This window comes from Lytechinus variegatus, chromosome 4 (genome assembly GCF_018143015.1).
Source record: "Lytechinus variegatus isolate NC3 chromosome 4, Lvar_3.0, whole genome shotgun sequence".
NCBI lineage: Eukaryota > Metazoa > Echinodermata > Echinoidea > Temnopleuroida > Toxopneustidae > Lytechinus > Lytechinus variegatus.
Window position 1 is genome coordinate 52240547 of NC_054743.1, and position 23031 is coordinate 52263577.

A 23031-nucleotide genomic window follows, 5' to 3' on the forward strand; every position below is an offset into this window, starting at 1 on the left:
TTAAGGAGATACAGACTAACGGCCTTGTATTTGGCACCACAACTGTAGTTATGTTTCCAACTCATAATGCAACTCTCTGAGTAGAGCAGACTTTATAACCAGGCCCAAATTGAATGATAAAACACTCATTCACTACACAATACACTAAATGTCTCTATATCTAAATTTATGATGTTACATAAACAACGATCTTTCTCTCAAAAACATTCTTTTTCTTCTCTAAACCAATATACGAATAACGTTTCGGACTAATTTATTTATTTCTAGTCATTTCGAAAGTTTGATTTGAGACTATACACAATGATGGTGAGTCCCCTCGACCACCCCCCTTAATCAGTCAAACTCTCTAGGAGATATGTTTGTAAATACACGTTTTCTCTTTGATTTTTTTTCATTAGAGAAATGGTCAATGCCACTTATGAAAATGTGATAATACATTTCACTGGATAGTTTCACGAGTGATGTTAAATGTGTTTATTTATTAAAGAACAAAGATTCCGAAAAGAAAATAAAGTTTAAAGATGACTCATCTCTTTTGTACAAGGTTTGCCACAAGCAGATAATAGCGAGTTTTCGCAACACAAGGCACACACTTTCTAGAACTTTGAGAATCTATTGACAATCACCGTCAAATCACATTGAACAGCTTTATGATCGTAGTCAAAATTGGTGAACCAGGGGCCCGTCTTACAAAGACTTGCAACTGATCCGCTTCATTAGAAAGCCAGCGAAGTCAACAAATAAAATGCATGTTTGCTCAAAAAAATTCTCTATGCATAATTTCATTGATATTTTCTTGACAGTTCAGTGTGTTATCCTTTGTTTACAAAGGACATTTTGCACATTGCATGTAGACAAAATTATGACACTGATGGATTTCCATAGTTACGATTGATTGGATCAATGGCAACTGTTTGTAAGACAAGGCCCAGGGGCCCGTTGCAGAAAGGGTTGCAACCATTGCAACTCTAACAATCATGCGTAACTTGATATTCAACCAATCAACAGCGCGCATTTGGGACTTGCGATTGATTTTTTTGCTTGCATTTAAACGCAAACCTTTCTTCAACGGGCCCCTGTACAGCAGATAGTCCTGATGAGATTCGGAGATGACAAAAAGTGCAAATATCGTTCCAGAGCCCCGACATTTCTGGTTTTATTCACATATTTTCGACAAAGTCCTCTTTGTGATGAAGGGCTTTTTGACAATAGATTCTCTATGTTCCAGAAAGACTGTCTGCCTAGTGTTGCAAAATCTTACCAGTGATAGGACGAGATGATGACTTATGGGAGAGAAAATCGTTATGTACAACGTACAGTGATAAATAGGAAAATGAAAGGTAAGAGAGGCGATGAAAGGAGAGGGAAGATAGAGAACGGGAGGGATGGAAGTTGAGAGGGACAGAAAGAGCAGGGAGAGGTTGTCAGAGGGAGGAAAAATAAAAAGATAGGGAAGACGAGAGTGAATAAAATAGGATAACAGAGGGAGAGCGGGATGCTAAATGGGGATAGTGTCAGAGAATAAGAGTGAAGTATTAAATGAAAACAGACAGAATAGGAGAGGGAGAGAAAATGGACAGGGGGTCCAGTGCCCTGTTGGATAAAAGTTACCATTATTGTCACTTTGCCATTCAATGGTAGCTTTCATGGGAATCCTTGATTTTGATTGGCTGTTGATCAGCGTTACCATGGTAGTTAGTGACCGTAATAGTAATCTTTAGGCAACAGGAGAGGAAAGAGAGTAGGGTTACATATCTGTTATTTCTTTACGTTTACTGGAAAATCGCAGGCCGGTTCAAGTTCAGTTATGTAAATAACACATTTTTCCCCCTTTCTCCTCAAATTGTTTATGAAGTTAACTCCAAACCGACTAATGGGATGTCTGAAAATAAAGGATCTATCCGGGGTCAGTTTCACCGGTATACAATGTAGCTGCATGTTACTCTTCTTCCTAAAAGGACAAGTCCACCCAAACATAAAATTGATTTGAAAAAAAGAACAAATCCAACAAGCATAACACTGAAAATTTCATCGAAATCGGATGTAAAATAAGAAAGTTCTGGCATTTTAGAGTTTCGCTTGATTTCACGAAAAAGTTATATTCACATCCTGGTCGGTATGTAAATGAGGAGACTGATGACGTCATTCACTATTTCTTTTGTATTTTATTACATGAAATATTCTATTTTTCTCCTCATTGTCAAGTGAAACATTGATTAATTCCTCCCTAAAAAGTGGAATTAGCATTATTTAATACATGGTTCAGTCAAGTTGGTCCTTATTGTAAAAACTGAAATATTGTATAATTCAAACAATGAAAAACAAAATAGTGAGTGTTGGACATCATCGTCTGTCCCATTTGCATGCCACTGAGTTGTACGTATCACTGTTTTGTGAAAAATAAGCAAAACTTAAAATTTCAACTTTATTTTACATCCAATTATGATGAAATTTTTAGCCTTATGCTAGTTTCTCTTTTTATTCAAATCAACATTTTTCTTGGATGGACTTGTCCTTTAAATTACATTCAAGCACAACTCATTAAATAAAAAAGTTTCAAATACTTGCTAAGATTGAAAGTCTTGAGTTATGTTTGATTGTAACTCCTCCTGCAACGACTCCCTTTTCATCACATTTCCATTTTAGTATACTGTGGAAAGATGGTGCACCCCCCCCCCCCCCGGCCACATTAACCAACCTACCAACGGTACTAACCACTCTCTTTCATTCAATATGAACTTCCTCACCTCCCATATCATCCTTCATACACAAACCAGTCCCCTTTACTCAAGCCTCCTAACCTTATTTGAGCTTCTCTGTATTCACCCCATCACATTATCATTACTAAAATCATTGTCAGCTCCTCTGCCACTATCCCCCTATCCCCCCTCCATTGACAGACATACTCAATCTAGGTTCACAATGTCCCTTCAAAAGATTGGCTTGTATGGTTTGTCCAACAAGTTGTAGTTTCATTTGTGCAGAATAAGTCCATCATTATTCTGGGGAAGGGTTTCATGAAATAAGTGGCTAGTGATTTTCACTGACAAATTTGCCCCGAGTCAATCATTTGCTATAATTCTGGTAGCTTATAATGTCTAATTACGGACTACTTGTTTCATGAAATGTTCCCAATTTTTTTCCAAGAAACTAAATGCATAAAAAAGCCTAATGATAGTCTGTAAGCACAGACCCTGATTTGAAATTTGCTCAATAAGAGAGCCTTGACACAAAGACAAATTGCAATTGAAATTTAGGACCTTGTATAAATCATTGGCAGGGAATTTAGGCTCCATATTCAGACCTATTTCCTTGACAAATTGGTTTACACAGCATACTAGTCTCAACTCAATATCTGTAGATTACAAGAGTCACGAATATAAGAAACAAAGAATGTAAATAACTAATTTTAAAGATGTAATCTATTCAATACACACAATAAAACATAGTATAAGCAAGCTCAAATATTTGATAGTTCAGAAAATCATGATCAAGTCATGAATTGGGGATTTCTCGGCTGAGACATTGGGAGTGCTCTTCTGGGTGGAAAGCTGTTGAAAACTCATGTTTATATTTAAAACAAAAAGATTTTTAAATCTAATTATCAGGTTTCCGTTTTGATTGATAAGGTTGACGAGGCTGTCCGACTGGTTTGGATGTTGACAAGGGAACGGTGATCTCCATGAAACAAAGTATGGAATTCCCTGGGAGAAAGTACACTTGACTTGCAGACAAAGATAAATTCTATTTATAGTTCATGATGTAATGATGACATCATCCATTGACAAGATTTCTTGGTTTCTTCCATTTTCCAGACTCGTACATCTCCTCTGTGTATTTCTAGATGTAAAAAAAGAAGAAACAAACATTCTAAAAATATCATGTTGTGCACTTCAAATACAAAGACTTGTAATATGAAAAACAATACGAGTTTACTGACAGCGCCATCCAGTATAATAAATGAATTAATGAATAAATCAATAATAAACAAGATACTATGAATGAATTAAAGAATGAATGAATGAATGAATGAGTGAATGAAACTTATAGAAGGTCAACTTACAATACGCAGTATGTACATGTACATTGTTTCTTACTTTCTTTTATTTCTTTGACCCAACTCATACTGAGTTCAAAAAGAGAAGTTTTCAAAATTTCATTACAATTCATTAAATTCAATATTTAGATCAATGTGAGGTTTAGAGGTGAAACACATATTGGGGTGCTATTGGATTGTCATTTTTCTAATGAATCTTAATATCTCCAAATACCAACTAGTGGAGAGCAAACTTCTATATTTTTTAATAGACAATGAAAGTTTATTCATAAAAAAACATTGGAGAAAGCACAACAATTTGAGAACAAGATATTGAGAGTTCCTACAAAAAGATTCATTAATGCAACATAAACAATTTGATCAATACTTGACTACCTTCAAGGCTTTCTCCTTTTGTTAATTTGCTCTACGAAGTGTGTGAATTGCCATCCTTTATGAACTTTCTCTAAGAATTTGTTTATTTTGCCACTTCAAGATGCCAGCTTTGATGTAAACTGCCAGAGGCAGGATGATACATGTAGGTGGAGTTAGAGGAGAAAATCACAAAAAGGAGAGTCTCTAGCCCTTAAAACTTTCCACAACCTCCTTGCCAAATTTCTAAACTTAATTTTATTTCCTTAAGTGTCAGTGATCTAATTTTTCAGTCAATTAATTTTTTATTCTTTGTCCGATTTCTTTCAAACTTGTTTGTCAATATTCCTTATATGCTTAAATCATTTATTACTACAGAGCTTGAACTTCCTTTAAGATCTGAGCCACTAAGGATGAAAGTGAGACACTTACCCTATGCCTATAGAAGAAGTAGATAAGTCCTACTGGAATAGCTACTCCCATAATGGCCCCTGCTATCGAGGTCAATTTAGTAGCCTTGAAGTAATTATATGAGTTATGCCGAGCATAGTTCCATCGGAAGTAGGCAGGATCAATCTGAAAGAGAAAAGAAAAACATATTTTAAATGGCTTATCAACAGAGAATCATGAAGTGTTTTATAATGCAAAGAAAGGGAAATGTGCAATGCCAAAACACCTCATGACATGTGTCCAACTACATGTATGAATAGCTTATATTATCTGCTCTAAAAAGTGGTTGCTAACTTCAGGTGAGTCATCCTAGCACATTACAACATATTCTTGGTTTTTATAGCCCACCCCCCCCCCTCCCCAGTCCCCCAGCCAGGGCACTTTGAAATGGACGGAAGAAGAGCAAAACCATTTAAATAATTCATACTTTAAAAAGTGGGAGACAAAAAAAATTTAAATGACTTTTGACTTTGACCTTTTATTCAGACCACAACATGTGTGATATCCAATAACCATCTCAAACAATAATCATCTAATTTGGTTGAATATACATGTACTGAAAATAATCTTTAAAACATGATCAATTCTGATCGAAGTAAACTGATCTGCAATGACATTGAAAAGATGAATAATATTTAAGCAAGAAATATAATAACATTATTCGATACTAAAATGACCTAAATGTAAATGTAAACCTCAATTTAAAAAAAAATGTGTGATTCATTTAATTTCATTTGTGATATCCAATAACAATCTTCTACAAGTTTATTTAATGATTAAAATAAAATATTCTACAAAATGTTAATCCAAGTTAATTGATCTTAAACCTTTGGTCTTGACCCAGTAACCTAAAATTAAACTCACCTAGTTTCCATTACCATCATATCCAAGTTTATTAATATGATACACTCTATCGTGCGAACAGTTGGCCTGATCACCCGCCAGACAATTGAATTCAATCAATTCATGCATTGTTTTGATTGTCTACGTGTACATGCAGTTGAGTGTTTATCAAACCATTGCTTTCCATGACAAAAGCGAGTATTTCAGCTGTATATTCCTACATGTAGCTTCTAATGGAGTGTTGCAAGAAACTTGAAATTGATTGCAAGTCAATTATAGGTCACAAAATCAATTGAATGTCACAAACTCCATCACATGTCATGCATTTCACTGGAAATTTACAATTGATTATTAATCATAATGGTCGATGGTCTGCTTATTGCAACAACAAATTGCTTCAGATAAAATTGATAGATCTACCACTTCCCACTTGTATATTTGCATCTGAAATTTGCAATTGATTGAAAATAGTTTCTTGCTACAACCCCAAAGGATGCCCGAAGTCCTAATATGCCAGGCCATGACAACGTTAACAAAAAATTAAAACCTGCCACAGTGCCAGATTTTTATCAAATCTGCAAGTGCAACAAAAACAGCCAACATGTGATTAAAAATTTATGTCAAAATTAAATTATTTAGTATTTTTAGACTAGACTCTAGTGAACATTTTCACAGATATGATGCTTAGTCAAATATGGTAGTCGATTAGGCGTATAGTCACGTATTGTATTACCGGACACTATCATATTTCCGGACGCGCATAGTACTGCGTACGAAATCAATTTCGTACCGTAAGACTTCCGCAGTTCAATTTCACAGATCAATTAAAAGAACAAGTTTGCAAAAACAAGGCGAAAAAATCCAACTTTTACCTTATTTTTCTCTAAAATGACAGAAAATGCTTAAAATATCATATGACATAGTTTTGCATTAACAATTGATCCCAATTGATCTATTTTCTGATGGCAATACGGACCTAATTTCGGGCCTGATTCGCCGAATTTTAATCTCGTCCGCTCCATCGATCAGATCGTCGACGGCGGCTAGTTCTCAAGGTATATATCCCGGCCGTCCGTGCGCGAGGTAGAGAGCCGTCAACGATCGTCTGCGCATCGATAGAACTTGACTGAGGGCAGGGTCACGATATGAACGAGCATAAATACTGGAAAGTGCCATATCGAACACGCAATCAAAAAAATTTTTTAAAAAATGAAATTAGTTAGCAAACACCAATTTATTACAAAGATCTGCTCAAAATCGATATAAGAAAGCAAACCAAAACTTAGAATTTACTCATGAGATGATATATCATGAAAAAATCACACCAACTTTTTCTTACACCATTATATTTATAATTAAGAATATTTTTACCCGTCCGTGGCGCGTCCGGAATTATGATGTAATTTGTCACACACAAAAATAATTGTTTTTCGCGGAGGGGTATGCGGCAAGTGCGGTGCAAAGAAAACGGTTGGAAAATATAAAATAATTTCATCAAATTCATAATTTTCAGAATATTTGGAATAGCAAGGTATAATTTTTCTTCATTGTATTTCCTCTAGTTGTCATTTTTAAAGCACTGAAATAAGGTGTCCGGCAATAGGATACACTGCCATACATGTAGTTGTACTTGGTAATTGGTATCCCTTTTTTTTTTAGTTTCCAGACATCGGACATCCTAATTTTCCATTAGCTCATCCCACGACGCGAAATCGGTGATTTATCTCGTGTGCAATTTCAACGGACACACCACAGAATCGTGATATCCGCATTTAACTTGCGTGCGTAGCTAATCGCGCGCCTTGACCGAAACAGTTTGACATTCACGAAGGCAAGTGACCTCAATGATATTTATTGCAAACAATCTGATGATATTTTAACATACCAAAGACTCTTTGAATGCTGGATTGTTTATCTTCCGTTGGTAGTCATTCCTAATCCTCGCGCGGATTTGTGATCGCTGTAATTCTGCCTGCTTTTCAGAAGCTGATATTCCCCACTCAGTAGACGGAGCCATTTTTCGGACAAGGTCTATATCCTATCTCAAATCTGTCAGAAGAGGGCGTTTTGGATTTCAAACTGGATGATGACCACAGAAGCCTTGGATGACGATTTTATTAATCCTCTCCATCCGCTTTACGATGATAGACATTTACGGGAGGGGGCAGCCCGGGGGGGCAGAGGGGGAGGGGAGAGAGAGGGGCTGCATGAGAGCGGGGAGACGTATTCTTTTTTTTTATTTGACTTTGCCGAAATGGGGTCAGGGGAAATTCCCCCTACCTGCAGCCACCATCCCCACCCTAGAGTACTTACATTGATATTTATATCCGATAGTCGTATAGAATTTCTTTTCAGGGAAGGGGTGGGGGGGGGTTGCAAGATGCATTTAAAAAACGAAAGTGACCGAACTTACCACGTGGATGCATTGAATAGGGCCCTGTGGCCCTTTAACAGGGGCACTAAAATTTGACATCTAACCAACAGCAATGTTTTTTTACTACAAAATGAAGGTGATATTGGTCTAGGAAAAAAATTGACAAGAAAAAAAAGTTTTCAAAAACCAAAATGACCATAATTCTGTATTATACAGAATTATGGTCATTTTGGTTTTAGATTTCCGCTATTTATAGCATATCTATATATAGATTTCCATGACGTGCTTGCTCTGGTGAATAATACACGGAGCACCACCCAGGTAAATCTTAGGACGTTGCTTTAGCACCCCTGCTTCCTAGGGCTATGGTTGCTCTACATTTTCAAAAATAAAATTGAAGGATTTCGTACACTTTTTTGGTGAATTTTGTATAAAAAAAACGGTAAAATGTTTCAGTTTTCAAAATTTCGGCGGTGAGTGGGGCAATTAACTGCCCCACTGCCTATATACTACTAAATCCTGGATCGGTGCCAGGTAAATATGGCAGAGGTAAAATCGGCAGAGGTAATAATGGCAGAGGTAATTATGGCAGAGGTAAAAATGGTATAGAGGTAATAATGACAGAGGTAAAAATGGCAGAGGTAAAAAATGAAAGAGTTAAGGACAGAGGCAAAAATGACAGAGGTAAATATGGCAAATGTAATCCCGGGTGGATGGCCAGTCATGCATGACCCCCCCCCCCCAAAAAAAAAAAACGCGTGTTTTTTTTTGGGGGGGGGTCAGTGGGGTGTAGTGGGGTTTCTTTTTTTTCAGTTTTAGACGCGGGCCGCGCGAGCTCTCGGTATCAAAAACACCGCCTTTAATCAAAAGAGGTGGTTTTGAATACTTTTCAATTACGGGGTCAAATGTAGGGTATTTATTCCAAATATTTTCTTAAGACTGACCAAAGGTGTTTAGGGTATGTTTTTCCCCAAGCTTTTTCCTCCTCGTTTCTGAAAGTGTTCGGGTTCTTCCCGATTGTACGCAACGGGCCTGAGATTAATTCTGGCGCCCGGGGGGGCCACTTACATTGACGAGTGGATACCATGCGCGACCAAAAAAACACGTAAAAAGGATGTCTTTTTCACGATAGGGCACGTTACGTACGTAACGTGATAAGGGTGTCAAAAACACAAAAATAATGAAAAAGGGTATCTATTTCGCCAGGAAAATTACGTGTTTAGGGTCGAATTTGCGGGGATGATAAAACAAAATTAAAATGTTTTATAAAGGATGTCCTTTTTGCCTCAACACTTGCGCGAGGTGTAGACGGTTGGGTCGTACTAAACTAAATAGGATAAAGCCGACGACCAAAGGACCCGTATAAACAATAAAACATTCCTGTACTTGTTTAGGGGTTCATTTCAGGGAATATTTGCCAAGAGTATCGTTTTGTTTCCAATACTTGTTAAGGGATGGGTTTCACACACCAATACTTGTTAAGGGGTGCATTTTAAGAATATGAAAATTACGTGTTTAGGGTGCTTTTCGAGACCCCATGGTCGCGCATGGTATCCACTCGTGAATGGAAGTGGCCCCCCGGGTTCTGGCGGCAATTTGTTTAGGGGCCAAAATTTGTACATGAAGCCCGCGAAAACTTGTTTAGGGGGTTATCTTGCACACAAAGAAAAAAGGTGTCTGGAAATATTTTAATCACGCATGTGTACAGCCAAAAAATATGACCGCCTTCTTTGGGTTTTGCTTTGTAAGTGGTCTGTAATGCTTATTTGGTATCTTATATGCTGCAGTATTTATGTTTTGGTGTTTTATGTGTTTAATTATTATTCATATCACTATTGTTATTTATTTTTGCTGCTTATTTTTTGTTACATGTATATTGATTCGATGATTGTAAAACTTTGAAAAATCAATAAAACATATAAAAAAAAATATGACTGCCTTCGGGAGGATAATGGTAGTGGTAAAAATGTCGGAGTTAAAACTAACAGATCGAGGTAAAGGTGGCAGAGGCAAAAATGAGAGAGGTATAGATCATGACATGCTAAAAAATGTTCAGGAGTGGATGTGAAATGATTTTTATGTTGATATATTCTTATAAAGATACAATAAAACCCATTTTCTTTTTTTTTAGAACATGACATTTCATTGATATTTTTATTACACCATATATGGGAAAACCTGCTCCCAAATGACGTCACCATTAAAACATACAATTCTAATAGCTTTTTAAATCTTTGATGGATTACCTAAAACACTTACCAATATCAGTTTAATTATTTTCTGCTATTTTTACAATAAACTGTATAATTATGTCAGGGTGAATTCCACCTTAAATGAATTAAGTACAACACTTGGGATTCAAGCTTCAAATTTGAATATTAGAAGAGCGATTTGACATGAAAAGGCCGTATGTAAGTCCAGGAAAAAAAAAAGAAATACCAATTAAGTATTATTAATTTGGTGCAGAAGATCGAAAGTATGATTTTAAACATGTTATACCATTTCCATATTATAATTCTTACTTTCTTCATAGGACCTTTATTTTAATCTACTGTGCATGGAGGGCTTTTTGACTTTTTGGCATGGGGGTTTAAGACTGGCCATTTATACCTCTGTAATTTTTACCTCAGCCATTTTTACCTTTGCCATTTTTACCTCTGCCATTTTTACACCAAGCCCCTGGATCTTGGGCCCCGTTTCTGTAAACCAAGTATACGTCAGCTTTTAATTGTCACATCTCATTCGCCAACAGATCTTGGTATAGTCTACTCTTATATCATGAATGCGCGGCATGAATGAAAATTGTTTTGTAATGAAAAAGGTAGGCAAAACCCATGTTATACAGACCTCAGGGGCCACGGAAGCAGGGGCCGGGGGGCTTAATTCGTTATGAGGATTGCTGCATACAGCGCAGGTGATCACTCATGTTCCCTGAAGTGGTCTTGTAGGTCGGGACACTACAAGGCCATAAGGTGAGGGAGAAATATGTCTTATCAATGAGTGCTATTTATATACACTATCCGAACCATCATGAAGATACCATACGACGACACCAATGATTAAATAACATTCCAAGTGGTATTCAAACAAAATGTTAAGCTTCTTGGTAAACACGGGCCGACAAGCGAATAGCAAACTATACAGTGCTAACAGCTCGCAGAATCTTATACTTCTCCCTCTGTAAAGTCTTAATATATCAGTACATGTAATTGTATTAGAAATTTAGCCATGGCAATGGAAATCGCGAAAGATCTGCTCGCACACGGAAAAGTAATTTTGAGGGAATCTGCAGATTGGTTTCACGCCGCTTCTCTCCCGGTACAAGTTGCTGTTGGTACCGTAGGTTTCATAGCTGCTTCGTATGGTTTATATTGTGTGTGGTTCTATGGAGGTACAAGACGTGTGAAGAGTAGTGTAACGCTCAAAGGAAAAACCGTGATCATAACAGGTTAGTACGACTAGCTAGTCTGCCGTGCAAATCCCTCACGGGGGGGGGGACACTTCCATTGACGGGTGGATACCATGCGCGACCATAGGCGGCGGGGGGGGGGCTGTGGGACCTCCCCCCTGAATTTGAGTTGAGGTGGGTTTTTTTTTTGCTTGTTAATTTTGTTTCCTGCGTTCCCCTTACATCCTGGTGGACCCCCCTTCAAATTTTGTGGTCCCTCCCTAAAATTTTGGTTGATAGCCTTTTTTTTTGCTTTTCAATTTTTTATCTGTGTCCATCCCAAAATTTCAGGTGGACCTCCCCCCCACAAATTTTTTGCCTTCCTCCGCCAATGTGCGCGACCATGGGGTCTAGAAAAACACCCTAAATATGTATTTTCCATATTCTTAAAGTGAAACAAAATACCCTTTAACAAGTATTAGAAACAAACGATACCCTCGGCAAGTATTCCCTGCATGAATTTATCCCCTAAACAAGTAGGGGAGACCGGGGTTAGTTGGCACATGCCATGGGGTTTCTTTAACGCCTGTAAAATAAATTCATGCAATACTGCCCGAAATTTATTGCAATAATAATTCTACACTGTTGTATTATTAATAGCAATAAATTGAGGGCAGTATTGCATAAATTTATTTTACAGGCTTTAAAGAAAATTACAATGTTTCAACTTACCCCATGTTCCAACTAACCCCGGTCTCCCCTACAGTGATATTTTAGTTATGCCATGGACGTCGGTCGCGGTCGTCGGTTTTACCTTTACCTACTTCATTGGGTATACGATCGCGCAAATCGGACTCCAAACACATAGTGTTGACGGGGCAAAAAGTACATCCTTCAGTCTTTTTTATACCCTTGCAAATTCGACCCTTTTTACACGTAGCTTTCCTAGTGAAATAGATACCCTTTTTTCATTATTTTATCATTTTTTACACCCTAAACTTTATGTTACGTACTTAACGTGCCCTATCTTGGTTTTTTTTTTTTGGTCGCGCATGGTATCTACTCGTCAATGTAAGTGCCCCCCCCCCCCGGGCCCCTCATTCGATTGAAGGGTCTGAATGTGCAGCCTATTGATGCCACGTGTACTGAAGGCTACTCAAACAGCAAGTTTTGCATGTGCTAGTCTTTGCTAGGAGACCCACTTGTTGATCAAAGTTTCAATCAGGGTCTGTGCCTATAGACTAAGTACCGTTGATGTTTCTACGCACAGTTATGCAGGAAACCGGGGTTATTATTTCCGTCTAATTTTATGATTGTTTTCTCAAAGGGATCTACGAGCTAGCTGAAGATATTTATATCTAAATATTAAACATGTTAAAAAGAGTAAAATCGGATTACAAATTATTCAATTTTAAAAATTTGCATTATTCCGGTGAAACAGTTCTCGGAATGTGTTCATGAATATTCATTAGGTGGTCTGATATGTCACATTCCCTTTTCTTATGTTATTACATGAAATCATAATTATTTAATTTTTTCATAAATGTGTAAATGATGTGTCTCCATAATGATGGAATAAGTTGCAGCAATAAATGACGAATGCATTATGTTGTCAATCGAATTCTTTTGGTTCTGGTAACATTTTTTAATAAAACCTAATTTCATATGATAAAGTACAAAAGAACAAGTGGGGATATGGCATCATCAGTGAGCCTACATAATGATAAGAACCCGGGGGCAGTCAAATATATTGCTGTACACACGCGTGACCCCCCCCCCAAAAAAAAAAAAAAAAAAAACGCGTTTAAAGGGGTGGGGGGTTTTCGAGGACGAGGGCCGCGCGTGCACTCATTAAGGGTATCAAAAACACCGATTTAAAAAAAAAGAGTGGTTTTAAAAGACTGCTCAATGGTCAATCGCGGGGTCAAATGTATTTTGGGTATTTTTTTTCCCAAAGCTTTTTACCCGGGTTATTTCCTCTTCGTTTCTGAAAGGTGTTCGGGTTCTTGTAATCAACGATCCTGCATGGGAACGGGCCTGGGAAACTGGAAAACGGTCGTGAAATTTGTCAAACTTGTTTAGGGGTCATATTCTGGGGACACCTTGTTTAGGGTCAAAATTTGTAAATGAAGCCCGTGAAAAACTTGTTAAGGGTGTTATTTTGCACACAGAGAAAAACTCGTTCAGGGGGTGTTTCGAAATACTTTGGTCACGCATGTGTGCAACAAATACATTTGACCCCCCCCCCCGGGGGATAAGAAGACATGCCTAGAACTGTTTCACCGGAATAATGCAAATCTTTGCAATTTAATAACTTCGTTATTTGTTATCCAATTTTGATCAAATTGTCAGTATTCTACTTTGTGAACTTTACTCTATTTAATGAGATATAAATAATTTGAGCCTTTCAAGTCATATTCATTAGGATTCACAGGTTGCACGGGCCTATTTACAAGGCAATATATTCATTAGGATTCACAGGTTGCACGGGCCTATTTACAACGAGAAGGCAATATATTCATTAGGATTCACAGGTTGCACGGGCCTATTTACAAGGCAATATATTCATTAGGATTCACAGGTTGCACGGGCCTATTTACAAGGCAATATATTCATTCGAACCAGTCAATTCTCTCTTCTTTTTTTAATGTAGCTCATTGACAAAGTGTATTTAAATGATTGTCCATCTTACACTGAATCTATGGAGGGTCACTACTAAACTTCCTTTTCCCAAATTGGGAAGAAATATCACCAACTTTGGAACTATATATATTTGACTGGCGGAATGATTAGGTGTATTTAACTGTTTCATGTGATGAATTTGATCCCTGAAAGGGATGGTCCGGGCTGAAAATATTTCTAAATAAATAGAGTAAAATTCACAAAGCAAAATGCTGAAAATTTCTTCAAAATCGGATAACAAAATAATAACGGAGTTATTGAAGTTTTAACTTTATTTTGTGGAAACAGTATATGCACATCGTAATGAATATTCATCAGGTGGGCTGATGTTACATCCCCACTTTCCTTCTTATGTTATTACATGAAATGCCTATACGACCATGGGCCAAAACATTTTTATTGATGTATTGTTTGGATAATGATATATATTCATTTATTTGGTTATTTCATAAATCATAAATGAAAAATATTCTCTCTCTCTTAAATTTACAAGAAAAAAATATAAGTTTCCCCCTTTCATATTGATAACACAAAATTTCCATTCACAAATGGAGGACTTTTCGTCCCCCGAAAAAATATTGATAAGCCCCGACCCCCCCCCCAACAAAAATGTCATCAGTCATCATTGTTTCTAACAGTTTTACGGGTGTGCACCCCCCCCCCCCCCCTCCCCCTTCTGGTCGCTCCTGATGATGGTTGTGGTGGTGATATTGGTTGGTTAGGGCATGGACCTACTAGAGAATCTTGAGGAAAAATTTAGCTCTCACAGTCAGAGAACACCCGTCTCGGTAGGCATTGCAGGAGCGAACTCAGGGAAAATGGGTAGGGATAAATCGTTTAAATTCACTATTTTGAAAAAAAATGGGGGGTCGAATCACCTGTTGGTGTTTGGGGGTTGTAAGGTTGCTATTAATGTAAATATCTCAATATTTGGAATCGTCGTCTTAATTCCACTTTAATTTGGTTTACCTGTTGATACTCGTCGTATAGGAGGCAATTCAGGTATTGGTCGTGAGACTGCAGTTGATCTAGCTAGCCGAGGAGCTCGTGTCATCTTAGGATGTAGAAACCCTATCAAGGCAGAAGCAGCAGTAACCGAGGTCCGCAAGAGATCTAATAATCAAAATGTCATCTTCAAGCTAGTCGATGTATCTGACTTAGAATCGGTTAGGAACTTTGCAGAAGAGATACTAAGAGAAGAGAAGAGACTCGATATTCTCATCAACAACGCAGGTATGAAAACTAATATTAGTAATGATGAATCCCAAAATGGTTTATTACATAAGTCGATATTAGAAATTCACACAATCCCAAGATGGTTTATATTATCACTTCTTTCTTTTTTCGTATTCGTTCTTATCTTCTCGTCATTTCCATTTTTTCCTAATCAGTTTTTTCCTCACTACTTGAAATAAACAAGTCGATGAATGATGAAAAAAATTAAACATACGAAATTGTTTGAAATTCCAGGACCGGTTTTATTGTATAGATTAAACGAGCTGCACTGCAGACCTAAAAGAATTCGTTTCCAGGTTTCATGTTTCGATTATTAAGCAGTATGAGCCCAATAAAAGGCGATTAGTCATCGAAAGAAGTCAATTATTATATGGATATGAGAGCAGGAGTATAGCGCCAAAGGGAGTGAGAATGTACGTTTACTCTGTGTGATATAAATGTGGACGAGAAAAAGAAGGGGAAAACAATAATAAATATGAGTGATCTGTTTTGGTGTACTAGTACTATTATAAATCAATCATTTGGGAAAGGGATTTAATTGTTAACCCCCCCCCCCCCTTCTCTTCATGATACCCTTGCGTCACCCCTGAATATGAGGTTCTCACCAAGAGAATTGAAATTACCGTTTAACGGAAAACATCACATTGTAATTAGGACTATATTTGAGAAATTAATATTTCTTTAAGACTTATGTTTCTTCAAATTCGAGTCGATCGAGGAATGAAAAAAGTAAGTCGAGCTTTCTTTGTTCCGATCAATCTCTGGTGAGAGTCATGCAGCACCCACACTCCCCTCGAAGGGTTTGCTCGTCCTGAAATCATGAACACATTGCACATTGGAAGCACTTATACAGTGTTAATTTTCACAGTGCGTTCACATAACGTGAATGTGAGTTTCACACTGTTCAATTTAAGCATTTTGATAAAGCGAAGTTAGCTTTACCTTTACAACCAAGATTTGGTATCGCATTATGTCTAAATAAACAATGCTAACGTAATAGTTGAGCTATATATAACCCTGCAAATTAAGACGTTTCGAGCTCTTTTTCATGTTTTGGCAATTTCGGTGATCAGCTAGAATGTCCTGTTAAGTTTTGACTTGACAAACAATGCGAGCGGAAAGCACAAGCTGATTTTTTTTTATTGTATACGTATTTAGGCCTATATCAACCATGTGAACTGGACACAATTGTAATTGGGAACATGATACATTTTTCGAGTGCAATATACGAGTTGTAACTTATTTGTATATTGAGTGGGAAAGAGGTGACATTTAAGCTTTTTTTTACATACGACACGTTGTCAGTAAACAATGCGAACGTACGTGAAGCTTAAATGAAGTTGATACCTACTGATCTGCAAACAGGACATGGATTGCATGAGTGTCACTGATATTGGCCTAAGGCGGGCGCGAAGCGTAAGCTGAATGGTGTTTTATATAGGGGAAGGCGGGGTAAGTTGTGACAGTTTTTGCTTTTTGCATGTTAGAATTGATATGATTAATAATCTTGTCGAAATAAGTACCTTGCCTTGAAATTCAATTCTTCTGAAATATTTTCCACCTATATTTAACTTTCTATCCCCACAATGAAAGTCATCGTGACCTTTGAAAAAAACGATGTCAAATGGCTCAACTTGCCCCATATATGGGGTAAGTTTGAGCCACCTTCTGGGGTAAGTTGAGCCACAAAAACTATGTACAAAATGTATGAGAGGAGAACCAGCATGTCAATTTTTTGTTTAAAGTCTTTTCACTTGCTAATTCTCTATAAATACTAACATCCTTTAAAAGGAAAAGAGCAGTCATGTAAATTTGCTCCTTTCAGCCAGCATTTCAATCGATTTTTATGGTTTGTTTGTTTTTTAAGATACATTACCATAGGAATTACCATGGCTCAACTTGCCCCATGCTGTTTGGCTCAACTTACCCCAGTCCGAACTTAGTGCGATAATTTTGTATCCACACATTTATTATGCATCCATCATATAAAAGACTATGACAAGAATGAAGATCCATACCTGGACTAATAATGTTGTTATCATGTCTTTATTATATTTAAAGATGTGTGTGTTTATAAAGCACTAATCTATTTCACACTCTTTTTTACTTTTTTGGCTGAAATCCATATTTCTCCCTCTAAAAAACTACTTTTTGTTTCAAAGTTGAAAACAATGTGGTGGGGTTAGGGGTTATGCTATGGGTCATCAATACATGACAACACCACAATGTCTGACTCATTCATTATTGGCCTGGGGCTGGTGGCTCAACTTGCCCCTATGCTCAACTTACCCCGCCTTCCCCTACTGATCAAAAAGGAATGTTTTGAAGGCTGCTTTTTAGGAATTCATGTACGTGATACTTTTCCCATTAATCATTCGAACGCAAAGCATAAGTTGAATGTTATTTCAAAACAAAATAATGAACGCGCGAAGCGCAAGTTGAAATATATTTTGTGCATTGACTTGAAAACGAGCCATTTTGAGCGCAATGAAGACCAATGGATCGAGCACGATCAGAGAACGAACGGATATTGTAATGTATTTGATAAAATAACCTGCATTAATTCTAATTTGCCCATTTTTCTCCTCGTTATTTTCACTTTTATTCTTGCTCATATCTATTTATTCTCTCCTCGAGTTCACCATTTTGAAAAATAATGTAAGGGTTGTTTCATAATGAAAGGCCGGGTTGCTTGATTACACAGTCCATTGCGATCACTTAGTCTGATAGATGATAGTTATAGCCCGGATCGAACGGTTATACATCTATATAAGATCAGGGACGGTGCCACGGGATGCCCCCTATTTTTCTTTCAAGTAGTGAAAATACGATGAGAAACGAGTGAAAAGAGGAAGAGGAGGGAAGGAAGAAGCATATAAAGAGGAAAGTTCTTGGTCATGCAATTTCATAATCATTATAATAGGCCTACCCCTAGAATTCATTCGAGAAAATGTGATGTCTACTTAACGTCCCCCTCCAACCCCCCGCCCTCACCCATATCAAAATATCTCCTATGCGCCAGAAGATTTATCTTGGTTATTATTTGTAATGTTTGCCTTAACTATTTTGTATGTCCGAAACAAACTATATAGGTATCGGTGGAACCAAATATAGGACAACACCAGAAGGATTTGATATTGTCATGGCAACCAATCACGTGGGCCACTTTGTTCTTACATTGACCTTGATTGACCTAATCAAGAAGAGCGCCCCCAGTCGGATTATCAATGTTTCATCTCTTTTACATAGTTCAATCAGCAATATTGATTACACCAATAAGTCTGGAAAAGGTAACACATTTTGCCGATATTATCAGTTTATTCGGGATTACAACTTCAAAGTTATTCATTCCATCATTCAAGATGATAATATTCCATTTAACCCATCTGGGCTATTCATTATGGTTTTCTAAGAAAGCCTGAATTCTTATGTTTGGCCACTTTGCATTGTTCGAACTTGTGTTACATTAACATGTTTCCCTTTAACATAAATTACCCATCAAATAGAAAGATTTTGTACAGAATGATGTTTGCATCAAGTTATTAAACATATGGTGTAATTCAACGAGTTAAACTTTATAAAAATTATTCTTTTTCATTTGTGTCATGCTTCGGCTGATGAATTACTAGTCTGGGCCCTCCATCTACTTGCTTGGAAAATTCATTTGGTAAATTCGTCTGTAATGCTGTAGTCAGTAGGCCTACACCGCAAAACCATCTCATCGACCGAATCTATTCTTTTATTTCGATCGGTTTAGAGTCAGTTTCATTGGTTTGACTGTAACATGACGTCTCTCGATGACATTAATAATATTTCTCAAATCATTTAATTATACAGGAGTGAAAGGAATTGAATTCTACGGTCGAAGTAAACTGGCCAACGTTCATTTTGCCCGAGAGTTAGCCCGCCGCCTCGAGGGGACTGGTGTCACAGCTTACTCCCTTCATCCAGGGGCTATCTATTCCAATATATGGGAGACCAGCTGGGGATCGAGCGGGACAAAATTTATGTATTATCTCTTCCTACCCATTCTCATGTGAGTTTTAACCCTTCTAAAGCCCGCTGCATGCACTCTAGAGCCCGTATTCACAACTCGGCTTTACTCTGGTCTAAAGTTGTAGTGTAACTTTGGATAGGTAAAAGTGACTTCAATCTCTAACAGTAAAAGTTCAATTTATGAGCTCACTATTGACTCTCAGATCATTCATAATTGTAAGGAAACAATAACGTTATTGTTTCTTCATTGGTAATGCATGTTCAAAGAGCATGAAAAATGAAAGACCAAATAATTAAATCAAACTTTTTACATTTACAGCTTCCCATATGTTTAGTACAGAGCTAGACCATGCATGGCTAAAGTTAAACCAGACTTGAGAATACGGGCCTCTGTAGTGTTAAAACCGAGGTTTTAAACAGGTAGTGTCCCCCGAGGATTACACCCTAGTGTGTTAAGATTGCACCCTAGATATTGAATACAACACTAGAAAGTGTAAAAGTCACAACCAAAGATATCTTGATAACACCCATAGGTGTTGGGCTAACACTACAAATTAAACACCGGAGTGAAATGAAATGAGAGGTGCTATATCCTCAGTAGACACCATATAAACACCAGAATTGTTACCTTGTCTGTGATCCTACCAATACCAGATAATTGAACAGATCACAACTTTCATTCAACTTGAAATTTAAAAAGAGTAAAAATTATTTTATTTCAAGTTTGGAATAAATTCGCTTTACTGCAAGCCTTTAAATGGTCTTCCCTCTTTTCGAGGGAGTCTATACAATTTCTTCTTTTGTCTCACTTTGTGACGATGGATCTGGCACGTCGCTTATTGAGTCAGATGACATACTTTCCATTGTTACCCAAAGTTTTTATTGCATTCATTGATAATGTTCTTTTACATTAAACATTGTTTTCTTTTCATTGATAAATAAAATCTTAAAATCATATCATTAATTACACTTTACTTGCACAATGAGAGAGATAAAACTTTCATAAAAGAATACACATTTATTATACAAATAGACATATTTCCTTTCAAATAAACCATACGTAATCATACGTTATTCCAATAAACCATACGCAATGTGGGGGTATTTAATTGTCATTTGTGTTGACCTCTTGTAAGTGCTGAACATTTGTATATCCTAGCTTTACAATGATCTTCTACCTTATAGGTTCTTTATGTTAAGTGAGAAGGATGGCGCCCAGACAACCATTTACTGCGCTATTGACGAATCAATCACACATCTTTCTGGAGGATACTTCTCTAACTGTCGGAAAGCAAAGGAATCCAAACTTGCTCGAGATGACAAACTGGCTAAACAACTGTGGGATGTGAGTTGCGAAGCTACAGGAATCAGTCCGGATGTACTAAAAGCCTAATGATAATAGCCAACATGTGAAGCTGACTATTAAGACCGACCATGTCTGTTCGAAGACGTACCATCGGGCGCTTTAGAGTTAGTTTCTTGTAACTGGAACACGGCACTAGCTATGTTCGAATTGGGCAAAAATACACATAAATGAAAATTTGCCGATTTGCAAGCACTTTATCATCTTGCAAGATAATTCGATTGAAGATTTCTATTATCACGGTATACATTTTGATGCGATTTGTGCTATCATTATCGATGAATTCGATTAAAATTATCCCGCCGAAATAACGAACCCTTGATCCATCGACATTTCACTGTTGAACTTAGCGTACAATGTCTGTAAAAACCACCACAATTAAATATTCTACTTTGTTTTCGATTGATAGAATCCATTTACACTTTGTTATTCATGTTAAATTATTTTATTGCTTATAGAATTCGAATACCAACCTCCCATAAACTGCTGCATTAACAGACAGTATTTCCATTTTTACGATATCTTTCAGTAACAACACAATAATGAAACTGTATGAAAGGTTGTTACAATACTGAATAACGCTTATTCAGATAGGTTAATTAAAGCACTTATCATACCGTGATTAAATATAACGTCTTAATGGCAGAATATATTCGTTCGTGAAAATAGTAGTTTAATAACTGTGATATTCTAATTATCGAGACGAGACTTTTGCTACTTGCGAACTTAAATTCAAGGTTATTTTTTCTGCATTGTATATGATTTTATTTACAAATGAATGAAATACGGAAGTGAAAACAAAATTCGATTGCTTTTTGTTATTTTGCTTCTTAAAATTCAAGCAAAATAATTACACCTATTTTCGATGAAAAAAATAATATGCAAAGTGCACAAATAAGAACGTTTTTATGATGAAATAATAAAGTCATTGATATTATCATAATGGTTATCATATCACTAAAATTCCATTGCATGCTTTTATCAAGTAACAGATGGCCAAGTAATATGAGCCAGTTATAAACCTAGGCCTCTATGCTGATTATCATAAATACCATTTTTTAATATTTGATTTGATTTTTTTTCTTGTGCATTTTTACATTGGTACATTTTACTAGACTCTCAGTCATGGTCACATCAAACGAACCGATACAGACCTTAGTACATTTATGACATTCGTTCTGTAGGTTTGGGTCAATTTCGTTGGCGTGACTAATAATAGTATTTGGTTTTGACTATATACATGTAACTTGTTTTCACTATATTCTTGGCAAGTCTTTTCTTTTTTTAGAAGTTCATAAAGAAAAAAAATCAAGATGATTTATGAATCTAGAGAATTCTACATGACTGTGTTCATGTTCTTTATTGTCATTCCGTCCGCTTTAAAACTCTCCAAAGATGCAGCTGGATTTCTTTTCATACGTAATCATGTTGTGGTTACATTTTGGATTTGTTTGAAATCTGTTATTTTGCATAATTTATGACTAATTGTAATTATATGATTGTGTAATAAATTTCTTATGATTCTTATTCACAACTTTCATTATGTCTCATTTAGAGTCACAAATATAGTATGCAAATATACCGTATACACTGTTTAAAAAAAACGTGATTTTACTGAAAAAAAGAAGATTTTGCAGAAAGCAATAAGATTCATTCTGTAGATTCATAAAACAGAAATTTTTCTGCAATTTAACAGAACAGGTCTGTTTAAAATGGGAAAAGGGTGTTTTCTGTAAGATTACGCAATCTGGTAAGATTACAGATGTTTCCGAGACTGCTGTAGGATCGAACTTCTTTTATTTTAAGGATAAATTTTCTAACAGTGTATACCATGTATACTGGACCGATCCAGGAGATGGGAAGGGGGCTCCCCTGATTGTATAAAGGACAGTATAGGAGGGGGCGTTGTGAGTTGATTGATGATTTTTTTTAAGAGACGGGAACCTTTTCAAGATAGAAAAAAAACGAATAAAGAGGAAAGATAGAAATGGTGACCTTTGATCGCTTTTTGCCTCTCATATTTTTAAACGAAAACTATAAATATATACATGTATAACCATTGTTTATTATGCATGTATGTATATAATGTATATAACCATTGTGTGTTATGAATGTATGTATATAAGTTATTCATGATTACAAAATCATGACCCCTCATGCTCCTAAAGTAATATTGTTATGATTTTTTTATTTACAATGAAATTCATATGATCTACATGAATAATAGAGAATGCGTGTGTATTTTATGGACATTTGTGCACACTAAACCAATTGTGACTATAAGAGTTAAC

At 36.5% G+C, this 23031-nt stretch overlaps 2 protein-coding genes across 2 annotated transcripts; one reads left to right on the top strand and one right to left on the bottom strand.

The window, feature by feature from the left end:
* Window positions 1-3404: 3404 nt before the first annotated feature.
* LOC121414295 (NADH dehydrogenase [ubiquinone] 1 beta subcomplex subunit 4-like) lies at window positions 3405-7763 on the bottom strand. Its single transcript, XM_041607423.1, has 3 exons — window positions 7587-7763; window positions 4841-4984; window positions 3405-3840 (listed from the first exon to the last, which is right to left on the bottom strand). The coding sequence occupies exons 1-3, from the start codon at window positions 7716-7718 to the stop codon at window positions 3775-3777; spliced, it is 342 nt and encodes a 113-aa protein (XP_041463357.1). The 5' UTR covers window positions 7719-7763; the 3' UTR covers window positions 3405-3774.
* A 3364-nt stretch (window positions 7764-11127) lies between these two features.
* Window positions 11128-22267, top strand: LOC121414296 (retinol dehydrogenase 12-like). Its single transcript, XM_041607424.1, has 5 exons — window positions 11128-11523; window positions 15136-15378; window positions 18474-18671; window positions 19219-19417; window positions 20563-22267. The coding sequence occupies exons 1-5, from the start codon at window positions 11304-11306 to the stop codon at window positions 20768-20770; spliced, it is 1068 nt and encodes a 355-aa protein (XP_041463358.1). The 5' UTR covers window positions 11128-11303; the 3' UTR covers window positions 20771-22267.
* Window positions 22268-23031: the final 764 nt, after the last annotated feature.